Consider the following 18,140-nt stretch of genomic DNA (forward strand, 5'->3'; position numbering starts at 1 on the left):
TAAATCAGAAAAAATAGCAGTTGCCTTGGACAATAACCATTTACAATCCCAATCCCAAACACTGCTGTTACTAGTGACTAAAACCAATGTTACTTAAAGCTTAAGCTTAAATGAATAATAAACATTAGATTTGATTAATATTTGATTAGAAATGTTGCCATGGCAACTAACTGGAATAAGATGAAACAAATGAGTTTAAGGACAACCATTCAACATTCCATTCAAATGATTTACTCTGAATTTAATACCATTTAATTAGACTTTAGTCAAATGAATGAAATTAAAGCTAAAATAAAAACAAAGCTAAATTAATGCAAATGATAAAAGCATAGCAACATCAAATAATTAATAATTAGCATAAAAAATACAAGTAATCATACATATTGCTTCAGAATTACACCGTCCTTTTACCAATTTGAGAATGATAAAAAACCTGCACCACTGACAAAACTTGGCTTTTAATAAAACTTGATGAACTTATCTATGTAATAAATAGGCAAAGCAAATGTGAAAGCAGTGCTACCTGACATTTCCGAAGAGTAGCAAAAACTTTAACACACTAAATGTTTTTTTTATTTTTCTTTAACTTTCAATGTGCCAATAACTGTCGACTTGCATTTTACGAATCACTAAGGACCATAGTTTCAGCAAAAAATCAGCTGTATAGGATAGCCTGGAGGTGAGTAAATTAAATGCAAATATTTATTTATGGGTCAACCATCCCTGTAAGAGGACCTCAGTGAAAGGTAATGCTGAGGTTACATATGTTCTGTGATGGTGTCTGCTTGTCATGACCAGTCTAAGTGATGGCATTTCACACTGGAATATTATGTCGTTAAGACCAGAGTCACAGCTGAGGTGTGAGTTCATAATGCCAGAACAAATCTATGTCTAATTCACAGTTCTGTGAATCTAACTTCTTGATTAGGGCCAACCATACACCCATATAGCACAGTGTTGATGTCATCGAGCCTGGGGCAGAACGATCAGAGCAGTGTTCACAATGAGAGGGTACTGTCAGGGTGGATGAGTCTCTGTTGCAGAGCATTTCCTGAAGCTTCCAGCACACACATAAACAAGTCTCAATGATCACAAACCAAGATGCTATTTAAAAAGATTTTTTGGTGAAGTAAATGCTATTTCTACAAGGATTATGTTAGTTCAGGCAAGGATCTTAAAAAAGTCAGTTATATTAAAAATTACATTTCAAACTTGCTTGAAACTATTTGTTTCAAACCGTAAATTCTTGGAAAAAAATAATAAAATTCATAAAATTAAGTAAAACCTAGTTAATTCAACTGGCGTTCTCATCATGAACTGGGGAGTTTTGAACTTTTTCCACTGTATTCCAGTTGTATTTACAGGGTTACTGTAGGTTTTACCAAATTTAATTTAAGACTTTAAGACATTTTTAAGACCATTATGAATGAAATTTTAGACTGATAAAGGGCTAAACGCTAAGGAGCTTTTCAAATGGGCCAGATGGAAAAGATTTTTTTTATTTGCCCTACCAAAAAATTATTTTAATTGAATACATTTAATAATACAACAATAATTTAATAATAAAAAAATAATATTTTAGATATTTCTTAGCACAATATTTAAATATTGTGTAAAAACAAACAAGCTCTACTTGTATTCATACACTTTTTCCAACATAAACCTTTTAAAATAATTAAAAAAGAACAAATGTTTTAAAAATTATAATAAACTAAATCAATGCACAACAATCTGTCCATGTCAGTGTTCTCAGCAGTAAATACATGGAGCACTTTTAAACAAATGTTATTTTAAGGAAAATAATTAAACCAGAAAATGAGTTAAAAATGACCTTTTAAATAAAAATTTTAATTGAGATGGATTGTTGGTGATTGTATAGGTGGTAATGGCCAGATTGGGTAGCAATACATGAACAAAGGAAAATTAAGACCTGTGTAAAAAAGGATTTAAGACCTTAAACACATCATTTCAGTAGATATAAGACTTTTAAGGCTTAAAATTTTGATTTTGAGATTTAAGACATTTTAAGACTTTAAGACCCCACAGATACCCTGTATTTACAATGTTTATTATTGCTTTTGTTGTCAGATTTACTTATTTACTGTTTTATGATATGTAGAATTTATTTTTAACAGAAACTGAGTTAAAAAAACTTGCAAAAGAAAATTTATTTCATTGATTAGTTGTGATTAGTTACTTATTTTCTTAGGTAATGACTTAATTTGTTCTCAGCAGGGATGCACCAAATGTTTGGCCACTCAAAGTTATCATCTAGTCAAAATATGAGCGGAAAAAAAGACTATGGTACACTGACTACACTGGTGCATGCTGTGATGCTGGTTTCATGCTGACTAGCTTGTGCACGGACGACCGACAAAGTTCTAAATAAAATATTGTGGATACTGCACTTATCTACGTCCAAGTGTACTTGTTTATGCATGGACTTTATGTGAAAACACACTAAAGTATGTGAAACAAACATCACTACTTTTTATACACATATCCACTAACAGTATTTATTTAACAACATGCATGTCAATTTGCACATAACAGCTGGACATATAACATTGTATACAGTAATATATCTGTACTTGTCAATTTGTATATTTACTTCTATTTTTAAAATATATTCATTTTGTCCAGTCTCTGTAATTCTGTTGCACTGTAGAAGCTCTGTCACGAAAAACAAATTTCTCTTATGTGTGAACATACGTGGCTATAAAGCTCTTTCTGAGAAAAATAAATAATGCACTGAGACGACATCGACTGCGCTGTCATGACGTTTTTAAAATGACATATTTCAATTCGTTCAGAGTCAATAAAATCTAACTTGTAATAAAATGTTGTTACATTGTATAAAATCAGCATAATTAGTTACTGAGTTCAATTTTAAAAGCCTTACAAAACTACCTTATTAAAAAAATAAATAAAATAATAAATAATTATTACAAAGCATTATCAGTTTTGGTTTTCAGCCAAGTGCATCCAGAATTTTTGATTTCAGTCTAAAGTTTTCTTTTCAGTGCTTCATTAGTCTTCAAGATTAAGACCTAGACAAGATTAGACTTTAAGTATATTTCTAGAGACCGCATTAACAATGAAATTCACAGTAAAATTGGCAAATGTTACAACTTAAACTAGCGGTTTTGTATTTAAATATATATTGAAATGTAATTTATTCTTTTGATGACAAAGGTTTTAGCAGCCATTACTCCAGTCTTCAGTGTCACATGATCATTAAGAAAGCATTGTAAAAACACAGGGTATATGCAGGAATTCTAAAGGAAATTTTAATACCTTTTTAAGACTTTTAAAAGACCTTCTCTTGTTAATATTACACAGTTGTTTTCATTGACAGGCTTCAGTCATTGTTTAAACTCATCTTTCTCCAACCAGGAGTATGCAAACTTACATTTTCCCATTTTGTTGTTTGTTACGCTCTATAGTTTCACTACATATGGAGAGCTTCACATCACCTTTCCCGCGCTTGTCGCAAATTACATGACATCACCCGGACGGAGAAGCTTGGCTGGACGTGCCCCGGCCTGAACCAGTCGCGTGGATCGAGCACATCGTTGTTAATATTAGGAGGAAAATAAATATATTTATGTTTTTTTTTTTGGAGTTAAACACTTTGGACAATAATTGAACAAAATGTAAGACCTTGTAAAAACGTGATTAAGGCTTTTAATTTCAATTTAATTAAATTTTCTCATATTTGATTTATCAACTTTTAATACTTTTTAAGACCCCACGGACACCCTGTAACAGTTGTGCAGTTTACTAGTTTTTGTAGAAAATTATGGTATACTTCTTTCAAGATTCTTTGTTCAAAGGAGCATAATTAGAAATAGAAACAATTATTATTGTGTCTACTGTCACATCAATAGCTATGCTTTCATCCACATATTTATATGTGCATTTTAGATATGTTTTGAAAATGCACATAAAAAAACGTACGAGGATAACGGAGTAGAATAAACTATTTATTTGTTAGTAAAGATGTGCATAAACTACAGTGGAAACACTTTAACCGAACAAATTCCAGTATGCGCATTAAAAAAAGTCATGTGATTTTGTTATAAGAGATCATCTGATGATAAAAACGTGTGTGAATGGACAAACCAGCAGGCTTAGCACAATGTAAAACATCGGAAATGTTGTTCTGGTAACTATACTGTGCTGTAACTATTACAGTATAGTGTTATTATAACATTAATTCCAGAATCAAGACCGTCTGTGCTCTGTGTCTCATGGCTTCAAACGCCACCAAGCTTCCACTGCGTGTCATCATTGTCTTCAGAGGCGCAAGTAATTTATTAAATAAAGGAAAGATTCACGCAACTTATCCGACCACGGCAAATTCTGTTTTTACTTTTGATATTTGGCGCCAGTTAATCAGGAAGTGACGATTATGTTCTCTTTGACTCATTGAATAGAAACGCTGCTTTATTCGCATCTTTTATGGGATATTCCTGTTTTGCGCATAAATCTAATTTGCATCTTTGGATGGAAACATAGCTACTGTCATACATCTTTGTTGAATAAAATCAAAACAGGAGTGTAGTCACATTTTAAGAAACACTGGAAAGACCTCATTTATTTAAATAATTTTAAGCTGTAAATGGATTTAGATATAAATAGGCTAGAAGTTTCATCCTGACAAGATTTTTTTTCCCCTTCTAAAACTAAACTACCTGTGCAATCGAATGCATTTCTCTTATTCTGTTTGATTGCAGGCAATAAAGACGGCAACCATCGTTCATAATAAGAGTGATGTTCCACCTTGGAGATTCAACATAAATGTTTTTCCATGATAGATAGCATCAGTCTACACATTACTCCAGCAATGTCATTTTATGTCCGTCGTCTAGGCATCTGGCAATGTAACACATTGCCACTTAAGAGCTGATTCAATTTTATGGACCATAAGATGCACACTTGTCCCAGTGCATAACTGAATAATTGATTTTCATATCGCTGCATCACTGTTTTAGAAACATTTGTTTTTGTTTCCATTTCACAAAGGAGATGGATGATTCACGTGTGACCCAAAAGTAAAAAAAGAAGCATTTCGAAGTCTCAATAGCTGACAAACCAGAGGAAAAGTGTCCTTACCTGTATTTTGATTGGCCATGAGAAGTTGCTGACATACACATAGAAGGTGATGTTTGGGTTACTGTGAAAACTGAACTTTTCACAAGAGAAACTGTCTCTGTACTCTTTGATGTTGGTCTTGGACACAATAGGAATCTCTTCTCCAGAGATGGTCCCAGCTGAAGGGAGAAAAAAACAAATAGATCAATGCAGATATAAACGCAGTATTTAGCCGTTTGACAAAATTTATAATCAATTATTTTTATTATGTCATTGACCATAAAGGGTCATTCTATGGAACAAAATCAGTGCCAAAAGTATTGGACTAAAAAGCTTGTCGGTTAGCACCAAGCCAAAAAAAAAATAATATATTGTATTAACAACTGCTTACATTTTAATGACTTGATTTACCGGGGTTTGTATTTTTAGGTCCTAACATTTAACATAGCTGTTTATCTAAGCTGTGAATTCTTCAATTCAAAACATATTTTCATACTGAATAAAACTTCTATAATTCATATTTAACTTACAGATTTCACCTCCACAATATTCCGTTCCTTTTAAAAATACCATGTGTAATATTTAAAAGGCAATTCGCTTCCATAAGTTGAGTGGTTCAAAATCAGATTCTAAATTCAACATTACATTCGGGAGCTGCAGGAAAAGCAATTGATTGCAGATAGCAGATTCGATAGATTGCAGATTGGTTTTTTCACCAGCAGGTGGAGATGGACCAGTTTACGTTTTTTAAACCAGTAAATAAATGAGAAAAAAAAGCTAATAACGGCACAAAAGCAACATTTAATATTAACATCAATGTCTTGAAGATTATAAGTAGGCTAATAAAAGAATTACGAGTAGGTCTAAAATGAGTAAATGAGGTTTTGGACAATTATATTGGTCCCAATGTAATGAAAGCCAGCTCTTGTTCGCGTAAACCTCATTCCTCAGATCTCAAGGGGTGATCCAGTGACCGTTCTCCTCCTCGTTGGGTGTCTCCCATTCTGGTATCACAGGTTTGCCCCTGCTTGGACCGGTGGGGTTACAGAAATCCCAGACTGATATTAATATGAAATGCTACTTTTGTGTCTACTGACTACTGATTTTTTGGAAACTGAATATTTTGGAGGTGAAATCTGCAAGTTAAATTTAAGTTCGAAAATGTGTTTTAGATTGAAATATTCACAGCTTAAATAAACAGCTATGTTAAATTTTAGGACCTAAAAATACAAACCCTGGTAATTCAAGTCATTAAAATGCAAGCAGTTGTTAATTCATTGTATTATTTTTTTTCAGTTAGTGCTAGTCGACAAGCTTCGTAGTTCAATGCTTTTGGCACTGATTTTGTTCCATATCATTCAGGCTACACTTTATCCTTCATTAGCTTCCATTTTTAGATATGCTTAGACATACAAATTTAAACCGGAACCAAAATGTTTGCCCATAAAGGCCATAAACTGACCTCTTGCTGCATTCCTGTGGTTTTGCATTCATATACTCAATTTTTAAAAAGAAGCAAGGCATCATATCATTTGCAAAATTTATTGTTGGGTTTAAAAATAATATTTCATGGTTAAAATGTAGTGTGACCGTCACTTAATGCTTTCTGAGCTATTTAAATAGGGGTGAATGAGAGCATTGCAAATGCAATGAATTGCACCAGTAATCAACAAGGTTGACCGAATGCACAGGTTTAGCTGTTTGTTGATATTTCTTATTCAGGGAGAAAATGAGTTTTAAAATCAACCTCTCAGCATGACAATTTCATTATCTATTTTAAACGTATTGGATAGCAGGTATATAACCATAATGTAACAAAAAAAATGACTTGGGGGAGCTGAAAAGAAAAGAACGCTTTGTCCTATTTTATCGGGACTTTTGAAACTTTTCTGAAGTCCTCGACTAGAACACTTAAGACCCACCAATCGTCATTCCGAACCAGCACTATGAAACAAAGCCCTCAAAATGACAACCCAAATGCCACTACGTGCCAATGTTTATCTTAATTGAAATCGTTCAGTGCTCCTGAAGATGCCGCAGCCCCAGAATTCAGAGCCGCACACTAGACTATTGTTAGAAGCCCTTCTCAGGGGAGAGTGTCTTTAAACAGAAAGACACCACTTCAAATATTAATTGAGGGAAGCAGGGAGGTCGAGGAGGAGAGGGGCGAACCTGTTAAAGAGGAGTGAGAATGTCAAAGTCACATTTAAAAAAATGAGCTGGTGACTATTGGACGAAAAGGTGATTACAGACACAAACACCAGAGGATAATGGTGACGTCCTTGAGTGCCTGTCTTTTGTAAAATGGCCAACCAACTCAGAAAAACACTGCGGTCAAACAGGAATGCATTAACATCTATGTGTCAGAACCATTATGATATTATGCTATTGTGATATTAATAATTATGATACAACCATGCAGGTTGAAACTTTGGGTTGGTACAAATTAGTTTATGATTTTAAAAGAGTTTATTCAGCTCAAGGTTGCAACAATTTTTTTTATAAAAACAAAGCACAAAATCAGTCATGTAAAATATTGATGCCATTTAAAATGTCTGTTGTTCTATTTTAGTACATTTCAAAAAGCATTTTATCGTAGTGACTGCAAACATTTTTAGGGCTCAATCTAGGCGCAAAGTCTAAAGGACATGTCCGAATCCACTTTTGCTATTTTAAGGAAAGAAAAATATGCTCTGCACCCTGGTGCATCATCTAACAGGTTTGTGCTTATTCTCTTAATGAGTTATGGGTGTGTTTTGAGCATAACGTGCATTAAACCAATCAGAGTCTCATCTCACATTAAGAGTTAGTTGAGTCACGTCAATGCGCATTTGCTATTTACATGGCGGGCATTGTAAGTGGAAAAACTGAATGCTTCACTAGCGAGAAAACAGTTAAACAGACCATCTGCAGCACGAGGATAAAGAACAAGACTCCTCCATTTAGCCTCTTTTACTTTTTCTTTCTCTTTACTTTTACTCCTTTACTTTTGTGGATAAGGAAACAGTGTTGTACGCACTCCACTGAAGACATCCATTAGCCTACATATTTAATTTCAGTTGTTAAACGCAAAGATTTGTTTTAAAACTTTCTAAATTCAGTTTTAATTTCTGGCAAACTAATAAATAAACAATAATAATGAAATGTGTTCTTATGCCTATGCCCCATATAGTGACACATACTGTACGTCTCTGAAACCCAACAGGTGGACAAATAACATTATAAAAATACAAATTTATTAATGAATAAACTGAAAAAGACCACCGAGATAAGGCATGGAGGTAGTGTTTTTTATATTTATGTAGAAAATAATACTTTTTGTAAGGTTTTAATCCTTTAATCCTTCTTAAAATGTTAAGATATTTGTGTTTTGCTGTATATCCTGTGTATATTAAGCAATGTGTAAGCGTTTGAACCTACATAGGCGCATAACTAAGGCACTCTGCGCTGGACCTTCAACCTGCTTTTAGTTGGTCTATGGTGCAGTCTATTTCAGTTCTTTAAAATAGCAACGCGCTAACAATGCACCTTAACACACTTCTATTTGAGCCCAGAACACCCATGAGTCCACAAAGTGTCGTAAATGGATTTGCTTTTTAAACAACATGGTGTAAAAAGTGAAAATTAGGGTTGCACTGGTCTGAAAATAGCAACAAATTGTGCCAAACATGTCTTGCCCTTATTGCACCGGGTGTATGATAGAGCCAATAATGTTTTAAGGGCAGCAGCCATTAATAAAGGCACATGATTCTTCACAACTCTTTTTATTTTATGCTGATTAGGTGCAAACAAAACATTTAATATAATCAATGCTGAAAATAATTGTGCTCTGTCATATTTTTGTGGCAACAATTTTGTGATACTTAAAAAAAAAAAAAATTAAATAGAACTATTTTAGGAATATTAAAAAAAAAAGTATTTCCTGTCATTTTAGGTTAAATGAATTCTTATTCTTATTAAAATCATTTGAACAACACGTTTTTTTCACGTGTTTTGATATCTTTAACATTATGCTTTAAATATCCCGGCAGCTACATTTTCACAGTAAAACCATCTTTTAAGTTTAAGCACTTACTTTTTTGAGTTTCCCATTACAGCTGAGGCAAAAGTGATGTGTGAAGTTAAAAATAGTCCATCTTTTTAAATAACGTGTTTCCAGACACAATATCCTTTGTGTTCTGTCAGCCTGTTTTTTAATGCATGAATGAGGCTTTTTTTAAATTGACTTGTTCAACAAATATGTTTGTTTACCACTACAAAAGCAGAAACTATTACCCAACAACAAAGGGTAAACATTTTATAGAAAAACCTAATCAGTACCTGTTGATCCAACAGACCATGTGATGTTCAGATTGAAATTGTTTGAGGCGTTGATGGACATGTCCAAGTTTTTGCTGGTCTATAAAATAAAAAGAGAAAAAGAATACCATTTAATATTAGCATGACAATATGTAGCTTTAATAAAACACAAATTTGGGCACTGGTTGGCAGCTTGGACATTGTTACAAATATCTGTTTTTGTGGTCCACAGAATAAAGGGAGTCATGATGAGGTTTAGTAAATATGGACAAGACATTATTTTAATGGTCAAGCATATACATTTGCATATATTTACCATGCGCTTTGATGCAAAGTGACTTACAAATTAAGTTGATAGAAGCAAGTCTATTTAATCAGAAAACAAAATATGTAGATTTTGTGGCAAATCTCAGTTAGTCTAGCATTCTTTACAAACAAACATATAGAGAATTAATACAGCCTAGGAAGTGCTAGTTTTGGCTGATTGAGTATGAGTTAAATAAGTAGATAATGACTGACCTGTTCAGGAGTGGCCATGAAGTTAATGGCAGTGTAGTGCTGGTCATCTTCTTGAAGCAGACTGAAGGTGAACTGGTAATCAATCAGCAGGTTATCTGTTCAGATGAAGGAGCCTATTGTTAATCATCACATTACATTTGAACATGAACCACACCATGCAATTCTCTGTCATGTAAATGGTTGAAACACTCCATTTATGGAACAGACTGAAAGAAGAGGCGCACATTTACTCTTTCAATACGAGGGCTACTTTGAAGAGCTACATGAATCATCAGTCACTTTAATTGCAGTAAATTAATACCTCCCTTTCTGAGTGTGTCATTGCTTTAATAAGCATACACTTTCATTAAGCTCAATTGTTCTTAAGATGTCTACAAGTATTTGAAATCTGGGCTTGTTAAGTACATAAAAGAACCTGTTAATCTTAACTAAAAGTAGGCCCAAAAAGTTTCAGACTACAAAACAAGTTGCTGACATTTTATGCTGCAGTGGGTTTATTTTTTTTCAAGGTCTTGGCATCTCTTTCAAGCATAATTTCAAAGACAAAGAAATGTCTGGATTGTTTTCTTAACTCCTGGGCTGTTAAATGACTGAATGCTGCCACAGGCATCTCACGTCGAACAGCTGTTTGTGTGAATCACAATATGGCACTGTAAACATCTTTTTCACTCCCCATCAACTCGAAAGATGTCTTCATAAGCTTTTAATCAATTCAGATGTGACATGAAGCCTCTATAGTTTCGCTAATTTTTGATATTTTTGCTTGAAGGATTATGCAGCTTTCAGACACCGATCTGCAAATCAGCTGCTGTGATCATCAGTCCTTCTTTTCCTTTAAATCATCCTTCCAGAAGGAACACTGTCACTTTCAAAATTACTTTTAGATGCAACTATCCATTGGTGACAAAGCTTGAACCGTCTCCACAGCGTGCTCTTAAACCATTTATGTGATATATGCTGAACTTCTTTAGAAATGAAACCGAATGGTGAATCTGAAGTGAATGTCAGCGAGTTTCATATGTCAGCTGGTTTGATAGCGATGTCAGACACAAAGTTATAAATTATTAAATGAGAATTGAAAAAAATAAATAAATTGGAATATCACATTTAAGGCCAAGTGCGCACTACAAAACCAGAGCTTGTTGTTTCACGTTGTCTGCTATGAGAAAACTTTACTAATCACAGATTATACGGATCAATTAACGTCTGACTGTTAGGCAAGTCATTGTACTGTTTGTTCTATAGACAATTGAAAAAAATATATAGCTTAAGGGGGCTAATAATATTGACCTTAACCCTGCTTAACCCTATTGACCTTAACTGCCTGCTCTACCAAATGGTTAACCATCTTTTTATTATTTTAAATAATGGTTTACACACACAGCATTGTTGGTTTATATATATATATATACACATATATATATATATATATATATATATATATATATATATATATATATATATATATATATATATATATATATATATATATATAAATATATATATATATACGTTTATATATATATATATACATACATATATAAATATATATACACGTTTATATATATATATAAACATACATATATATATAGATATATACATATATATATATATATATATATATATATACACACACACACACACACACACACATATATATCTATATATATAAACATACATATATATATAGATATATACATATATATATATATATATATATATATATATATATTTTTTTTTTTTTTTTTTTTTTTTTTTTTTTTTTTTTTAGAAATTGTTGCAAATTTATTTATTTATTCATTCATTTTCTTTTTGGCTTAGTGGGGTTGCCACAGCGGAATGAACTGCCAATTTATCCAGCATATGTTTTACGCAGCGGATGCCCTTCCAGCTGCAACCCATCACTGGGAAACACCCACATCACTCATTCACACACATAGACTACGAGTAATTTTAGCTTACCCAATTCACCTATACTGCTTGTCTTTGGACTTGTGGGGGAAACCGGAGCACCCGGAGGAAACTCACGCGAACACGGGGAGAACATGCAAACACCACACAGAAATGGCAACTGACCCAGCCGAGGACCTTCTTGCTGTGAGGCGACAGCACTGCCTACTGCACCACCGCGTCACCTTGTAAATTTAATAAAAAGCATTCACAGCCTTTGCTCAATACTTTGTTGATGCACCTTTGGCAGCAATTACAGCCTCAACTCTTGTGGAATGTGACACCTGTCTTTGGGAATTTTTGCCCATTCCTCTTTGCAGTACCTCTCAAGCTCTATCAGGCTGGATAGAAAGCGACGGTGTTCAGCCATTTTCAGATCTCTCCAGAGATGTTCAATAGGATTTATATCTGGTGAAGCCACTCCATTGATATTTTGACAGTGTGCTTTGGGTCATTGTCCTGCTAGAAGATGAACCGTCGCCCCAGTCTGAGGTCAAGAGCACTCTGAAGCAGGTTGTCATTCAGATGTCTCTGTACATTGCTGCATTCATCTTTCCCTCTATACAGACTATTCTCCCAGTTCCTACTGCTGAAAAACATCCTCACGGCATGATGCTGCCACCACCATGTTTCACTGCAGGGATGAGCGGTGCCAGGTTTTCTCCAAACATAACGCCTGGCATTCACTCCAAAGAGTTCCATTTTAGCCTCATCAGAGCAGAGAATTTTGTTTCTTATGGTCTGATCGGTGGATTGCTACACAGATGGTTGTCCTTCTGTGAGGCTTCCTCTCTCCACAGAAGAACGCTGGAGCTCAGACAGAGTGACCATCGGGTTAGTGATCACCTCCCTGACTAAGGCCCTTCTCCCCCGATCACTCAGCTTAAATGGCCAGGCAGCTCTAGGAAAGGTTCTGGTGGTTCCAAACGTCTTCCACTTATGGATGATGGAGGCCACTGTGCTCATTGGATCATTCAGAGCAGCAGAAATGTTTCTGTAACCTTTCCCAGCCTTGTGCCTTGAGACAATCCTGTCTCGGAGGTCTACAGACAATTCCTTTGTCTTCATGCTTGGTTTGTGTTTGACATGCACTGTCAACCCTGGCACCTTATATAGACAGGTGTATGCCTTTTCAAATCTTGTCCAATCATCTGAATTTACCACAGGAGAACTCCAATTAAGCTGCTGAAACATCTCAAGAATGATCAGTGGAAACAGAATGTACCTGAGCTCAATTTAGAGCTTTACGACAAAGGCTGTGAATACTTATGTACATGTGATTTTTCAGGGTTTTTATTTTAAATAAATGTGCAACAATTTCAAAAAATCTTTTTTCACATGGTCATTATGGGGTATTGTGTGTCGAATTTTGAGGAAATAAATTAATTTAATCCATAATAGAAAAAGGCTGTAACATAAAAAATGTGGACAAAGTGAAGCGCTATGAATACTCTCTGGATGCACAGTAAACCTGACACAGTGGAACATGGAAACCCCACTGGCTACATAGAAACCCTACAACTGTATGTACTTCCATTTGTAAACATCACATGCTGTGTACGGCGATATTGGTCACATTTATGAGTATGAGAATGTTTTTTTTTTATAAATTGAAACTGACCACTAACGCTTATAGTGTGACTGTAGACATATATAGATCATTGTAATGTATTTTAGTTCAACGGCAGAACAGAGAACTCCACTCAGGCCATTAAAAAAAAAGCACTACCCACTGAATTATAACTGATGTCACCCTACAGAATGTGAGCACACCAGTTGGGAGAAAATTTAGCATGACCAAGAGATCCCACTGGGTCCGGAGGTCTGTTTTAACAAGATCAATCTCCGCGGAGGCTGAGTCAAGTAACAGTGATAGAACACACTTGCACGCACAGCCTCCGGAAATACACAAGTCAAACGTTGTATGCGTGAGGAAAGTGAGCTCATGCTGCCTACTAGATCCACATCCACCAAACTTCTGCCCGTGTCTTTAATTAGTTGGAATCATTTACTCACTCTGACTGGGCTTGACACTCTTATTTCACCCCCTCTCCAGCAACACTTCCCCCTGCAGGACACTATCTGAGAAAATTCGGCAGTGTTCTTCTGGGCCGGAAGCCTGTCAGCAAACACACTCCATCCAACAGACGCAAAGAGAGCCGAGTGGATGGAAATTGATTGATAAATTGAAGGCTTTATTTAATCCTGATTGATGACAATGGGGATAATGCTGGCGGGATTTGCAAACGGAGTGAAATTTGATGTCCTAAATGCTTCTGACTGCATTTAGCCTTTTCAGACTCCATGATGACTGCTGATAGTAATTGCAAAAAAAAAAAAAAAAGATAGAGAGGAGTGTAGATGTATATGAAACACAGATTCTGATATAAAACAAGACTGCCCCCTAGTGCTTTGAGTTCGAACACATAGTCTGACTTCAAAAGAAGTTGCAGAAGATCATCAGATGATGTTCGAGAGATCTATCTTTACTTTTTGATTTCTGACAAATAAGAATATCTCATCCTCTGCTTTTATCTTGTTGTGTGGTTGTACGTCAGCCCATAGCAATTTAGTCCTGGTTTTCTGACATCTTAACCCCTGATTGAGTCTAATTTTATTAAATGGCAGACCACAGCCAGCCTCTTAGTTTGAAAGTGTCTGTAGATGAATTTTCAAGGAACGACGGGATTACTTTAAGGTTAGAGCTGGAATAAGAGCATACTCACAGTAACAGGTTCCTCGGAGGGGGTTGCCAAGGTAACGGTTTTCTGAGTCACAACTGCAGAGAGAAAAAAACTACTTAGATGAAGCACATCAGTAATGAGACAATGCAACATCTGATGGATGAATATGAACAAGCATCTGTCAACATTTAAAAATACTGTTAAAAGTAAAAAAGGGCTTTAAAACAAGAAAACCAAAAGGTTTTTACTCGATTTTTAAAAAAAGGACTGAATATAAGGATAAAGATGTTTGCCTATGTACATTTCAAAATTTACTTTTGCTGCTTGTTCAAACTACTTATTTAAAATTAGTTGAAACAACACAATTTTTTACGTTTTTTTGGGACAACTTAATAGTTTTATGTTCAATCCACTTAAATTTGTAAAAATGATTAAGTTAATTTAATCGATTTGTGTTGTGACTTCAGGAAGGAATTGTGTGGAACGAGCATTTTCTACTTTTAAAGTTTCTAATGTTTCTTGCTGTTGTGCATTTTACTGTTAGTTTATTATTTGTTTGTTTGCTTGTCTATGTACATACTCTGAAAAAAAAGTTCAAGCAGTACTTCATCCAATTAAAAAATGTATCTTTCAAAATTTCCTCCAACCTTGAAGCACTGGCTTATGGAACTTTTACACCACCTGAAAAATACAATACACTGTAAGAGGTTGTACTGTAATGTTTTTTCTCACTTGGCAACCTGTTTTAGATCACATAAAGAAGATGGGCCCTTCAATTATTTTACAAAAGTAGAATATTTCCTTGTAATTCTATTTAATTAATTTATTTTTCCTTATTCTTTCATTTCTTTTCTTTCCTTGTTTTTTTTTTATTAATTTATATACACAGTTAAAAAATAAAATAAAGAATACTAAAAAACAATTGGTCTCTCATTGTGATTTTTCTTTCTTTCTCTCTTTCTTTTTTCTTTCCGTGCTTTTTCTTTCTTTTTTTCCTTCCTTCCTTCCTTCCTTCCTTCCTTCCTTCCTTCCTTCCTTCCTTCCTTCCTTCCTTCCTTCCTTCCTTCCTTCCTTCCTTCCTTCCTTCCTTCCTTCCTTCCTTCCTTCCTTCCTTCCTTCCTTCCTTCCTTCCTTCCTTCCTTCCTTCCTTCCTTCTCCCAATTTAAAATGTCACTATTAAACCTTTAAGGTAAAACAGCATATGCAGAATTTGTCATTTAGTTTTTTTAAACTGCTTTCAATCATTTAATTATTTTAAACTCCTGCAAGTTCACATTTATTTAACAAGTACTGCATAAAAACCTTGCCCTAATTTAGTTTTTTTTAATATACTGTATAATCCATTATACTAAGATGTAGGTCATTTTCCAGAGGAAAAGGTCTACCTCTAATGCAAAATGAATTGGCATTACAAACCTGCAGCCTCTATCATACATCAAACTGCATCACCCACACAACTGCAGTATATTGCTAGAGTCCTATTTTTAACAACAATTCTCATTGACTTTCAAATGGAAAGAAATTGTGTTAAATTAACAGACCTTTAAGTGTTTATTGTGTAGGTGTTTTTTATTTGTGCGGCGCCTGCAGTTTCTTTGTCCCTTTCCATACGAAGTCAGATTACGCAATTGCACTGTGTTGTCGGGACTCGGGGTCCTTTATTTCCTCAGCTTCATTAGAGAGTGCCAGGAGACAGCCCAAAGCTTCCACAACCTCAATCTCAAACACGCTAAACAATTAACACAGCGCTGTCGGCCCAGCTCTCCACCAGCCTAAGCAGATTACACATCCTGTTGCTCTTCTGAGCCAGGAACTGACGCTCCAATTAGAGTCTGCATTCATTTGAGAACACAACTCTCCTCACAACAATTTCACCACTTAGTTCCTACAGAGGGAATTCACATTCAATTCACGCTATTGTCTTGTAAATGTATCTGAATGCAATTAATCATTAAAGCCACTCTTAACAAGTAAATGCAGTGAAGTAATAATTAGTGCGGAATACCTAGTTACCTTTGGAGCTAATATAACACAATGCTCCCATGGTTCACAGCTTAAAGAGACTTCATCTAAGTGCTTGAATGGAAATATGTGGTGCAGCCAAATGTGACTTTGGAGTAAGTATCAAATATGATGCAATATAATATGCATGAAAAAAAAAAAATACACACAAAAAAATGAAGATTTTTTTCCACTAATAAAAATTAATTAGTCAATTACACCATAACGGCACAAAGAAGTGGGTAAATAATAAAATAATATTTTACTAGATATTTTTCAAGACAATTCTATACAGCTTAAAGTGGCATTTAAAGGCTTAATTAGGTTAACTAGACAGGAAATTAGGCAAGTTTTTGTAGAAGGATGGTTTGTTCTGTAGACTATCGAAAAAATATACCTTAAAGGGGTTAATAATTTTGTCCTTAAAATGATGTTTAAAAGATTAAAACTGCTTTTATTGTAGCCGAAATAAAGCAAATAAGACTTTCTCCAGAAGAAAAAATATTATCAGACATACTGTGAAAATTTCTTTGGTCTGTTAAACATCATTTGGGAAATATTAAAAAAAAAAAAAAAAAAATTCAAGTAGGTCTGTTTATTAAGATGTTCATTTTGTTTTTTTTTGTTTTTTAGAGCTCGTGAATCAAATCAAATTACATTTTTGAATGATATGTTAATTTTTGAACAACGGCAATCTATGGCTATGGAAAAAAAATAAACTAATATAAAAGTGAAATCCCTTGTTTGACTCAATTGAAGGACAATAGTAGAGTGACTTTACCCGTTCTACTCTGTCTTAAGCTTTCACACATGAGCTTCCACCTTGTAAACACACCATTCTCAACAGTCAATTTTACACTAATCTTCCGTCTCATACTGTAAATATCTTTGCCCTTATCTTGCAGCGACCCAACTTTATCATACCAAGTCGAAGCATTCAGATTTTTTTTTTTCTTAGAGTTGGTGATAAATACGAGAGGACAAGGTAGAGTACACTTTTACCACGGTACAGAGGACACAGGACAAACTGCACCACGGGCATTTTAAAACCTCTGCATATCAGTCCCCTCGCCTTTAATCTGGATGACATTTCAAAAATGACTATTCTCTCTCTCACCCATACGCTGCAAATCAGAAGAAGAGCTTTCCACATACACACAATGTTCTCGGTGAGGGCGATGAAACATAATGCACTCTTACTCTCAGTATCTTAATTTAATCTCCAGCTAGAGCACACCTACACGCCGCGCATGCTTTAATGCACTCTCTCGGTGTAGTGCCATAATTTGATCCCCATTTGGGTCGCACCTCGAGTGCTGCAACACACACAACACACTCCACGACACTCAATCGTGATGATGATGGACTCGACAGTAATCATGCATGCTTTCGCTTCAAATTGGATCAATTTTCTTTCTTTAATCATGTGTATCTTTTCAAATATCTCTCGTCGGATCGAGAAGTAGTTCTCGGCGCTCTGAAGTCCCGCTCAGGACTGTGAAAGGAAACTTGGAATTGCTCCTTCACAACGTCAGCGGCGTGAAACGGGGTCGGCGAGCGATCATTGCAGCACATCAGCTCTTTAATCAA

The 18,140-nt window shown here is 34.8% G+C and overlaps 1 protein-coding gene across 1 annotated transcript in view; it reads right to left on the minus strand.

Moving 5' to 3' along the window:
• atrnl1b (attractin-like 1b) overlaps nt 1–18,140 on the minus strand; it is a 168,275-nt gene that overhangs the window by 77,528 nt on the left and 72,607 nt on the right. Inside the window, exons 21-24 of the mRNA XM_056468877.1 lie at nt 14,592–14,644; nt 9,916–10,010; nt 9,418–9,496; nt 5,119–5,276 (exon numbers count right to left, since the gene is read on the minus strand). Coding sequence (XP_056324852.1) covers nt 5,119–5,276; nt 9,418–9,496; nt 9,916–10,010; nt 14,592–14,644 — 385 coding nt within the window. The remainder of the gene's footprint in view (nt 1–5,118; nt 5,277–9,417; nt 9,497–9,915; nt 10,011–14,591; nt 14,645–18,140) is intronic.

Source organism: Danio aesculapii, chromosome 12 (assembly GCF_903798145.1).
Source record: "Danio aesculapii chromosome 12, fDanAes4.1, whole genome shotgun sequence".
Taxonomy (NCBI): Eukaryota; Metazoa; Chordata; class Actinopteri; order Cypriniformes; family Danionidae; genus Danio; species Danio aesculapii.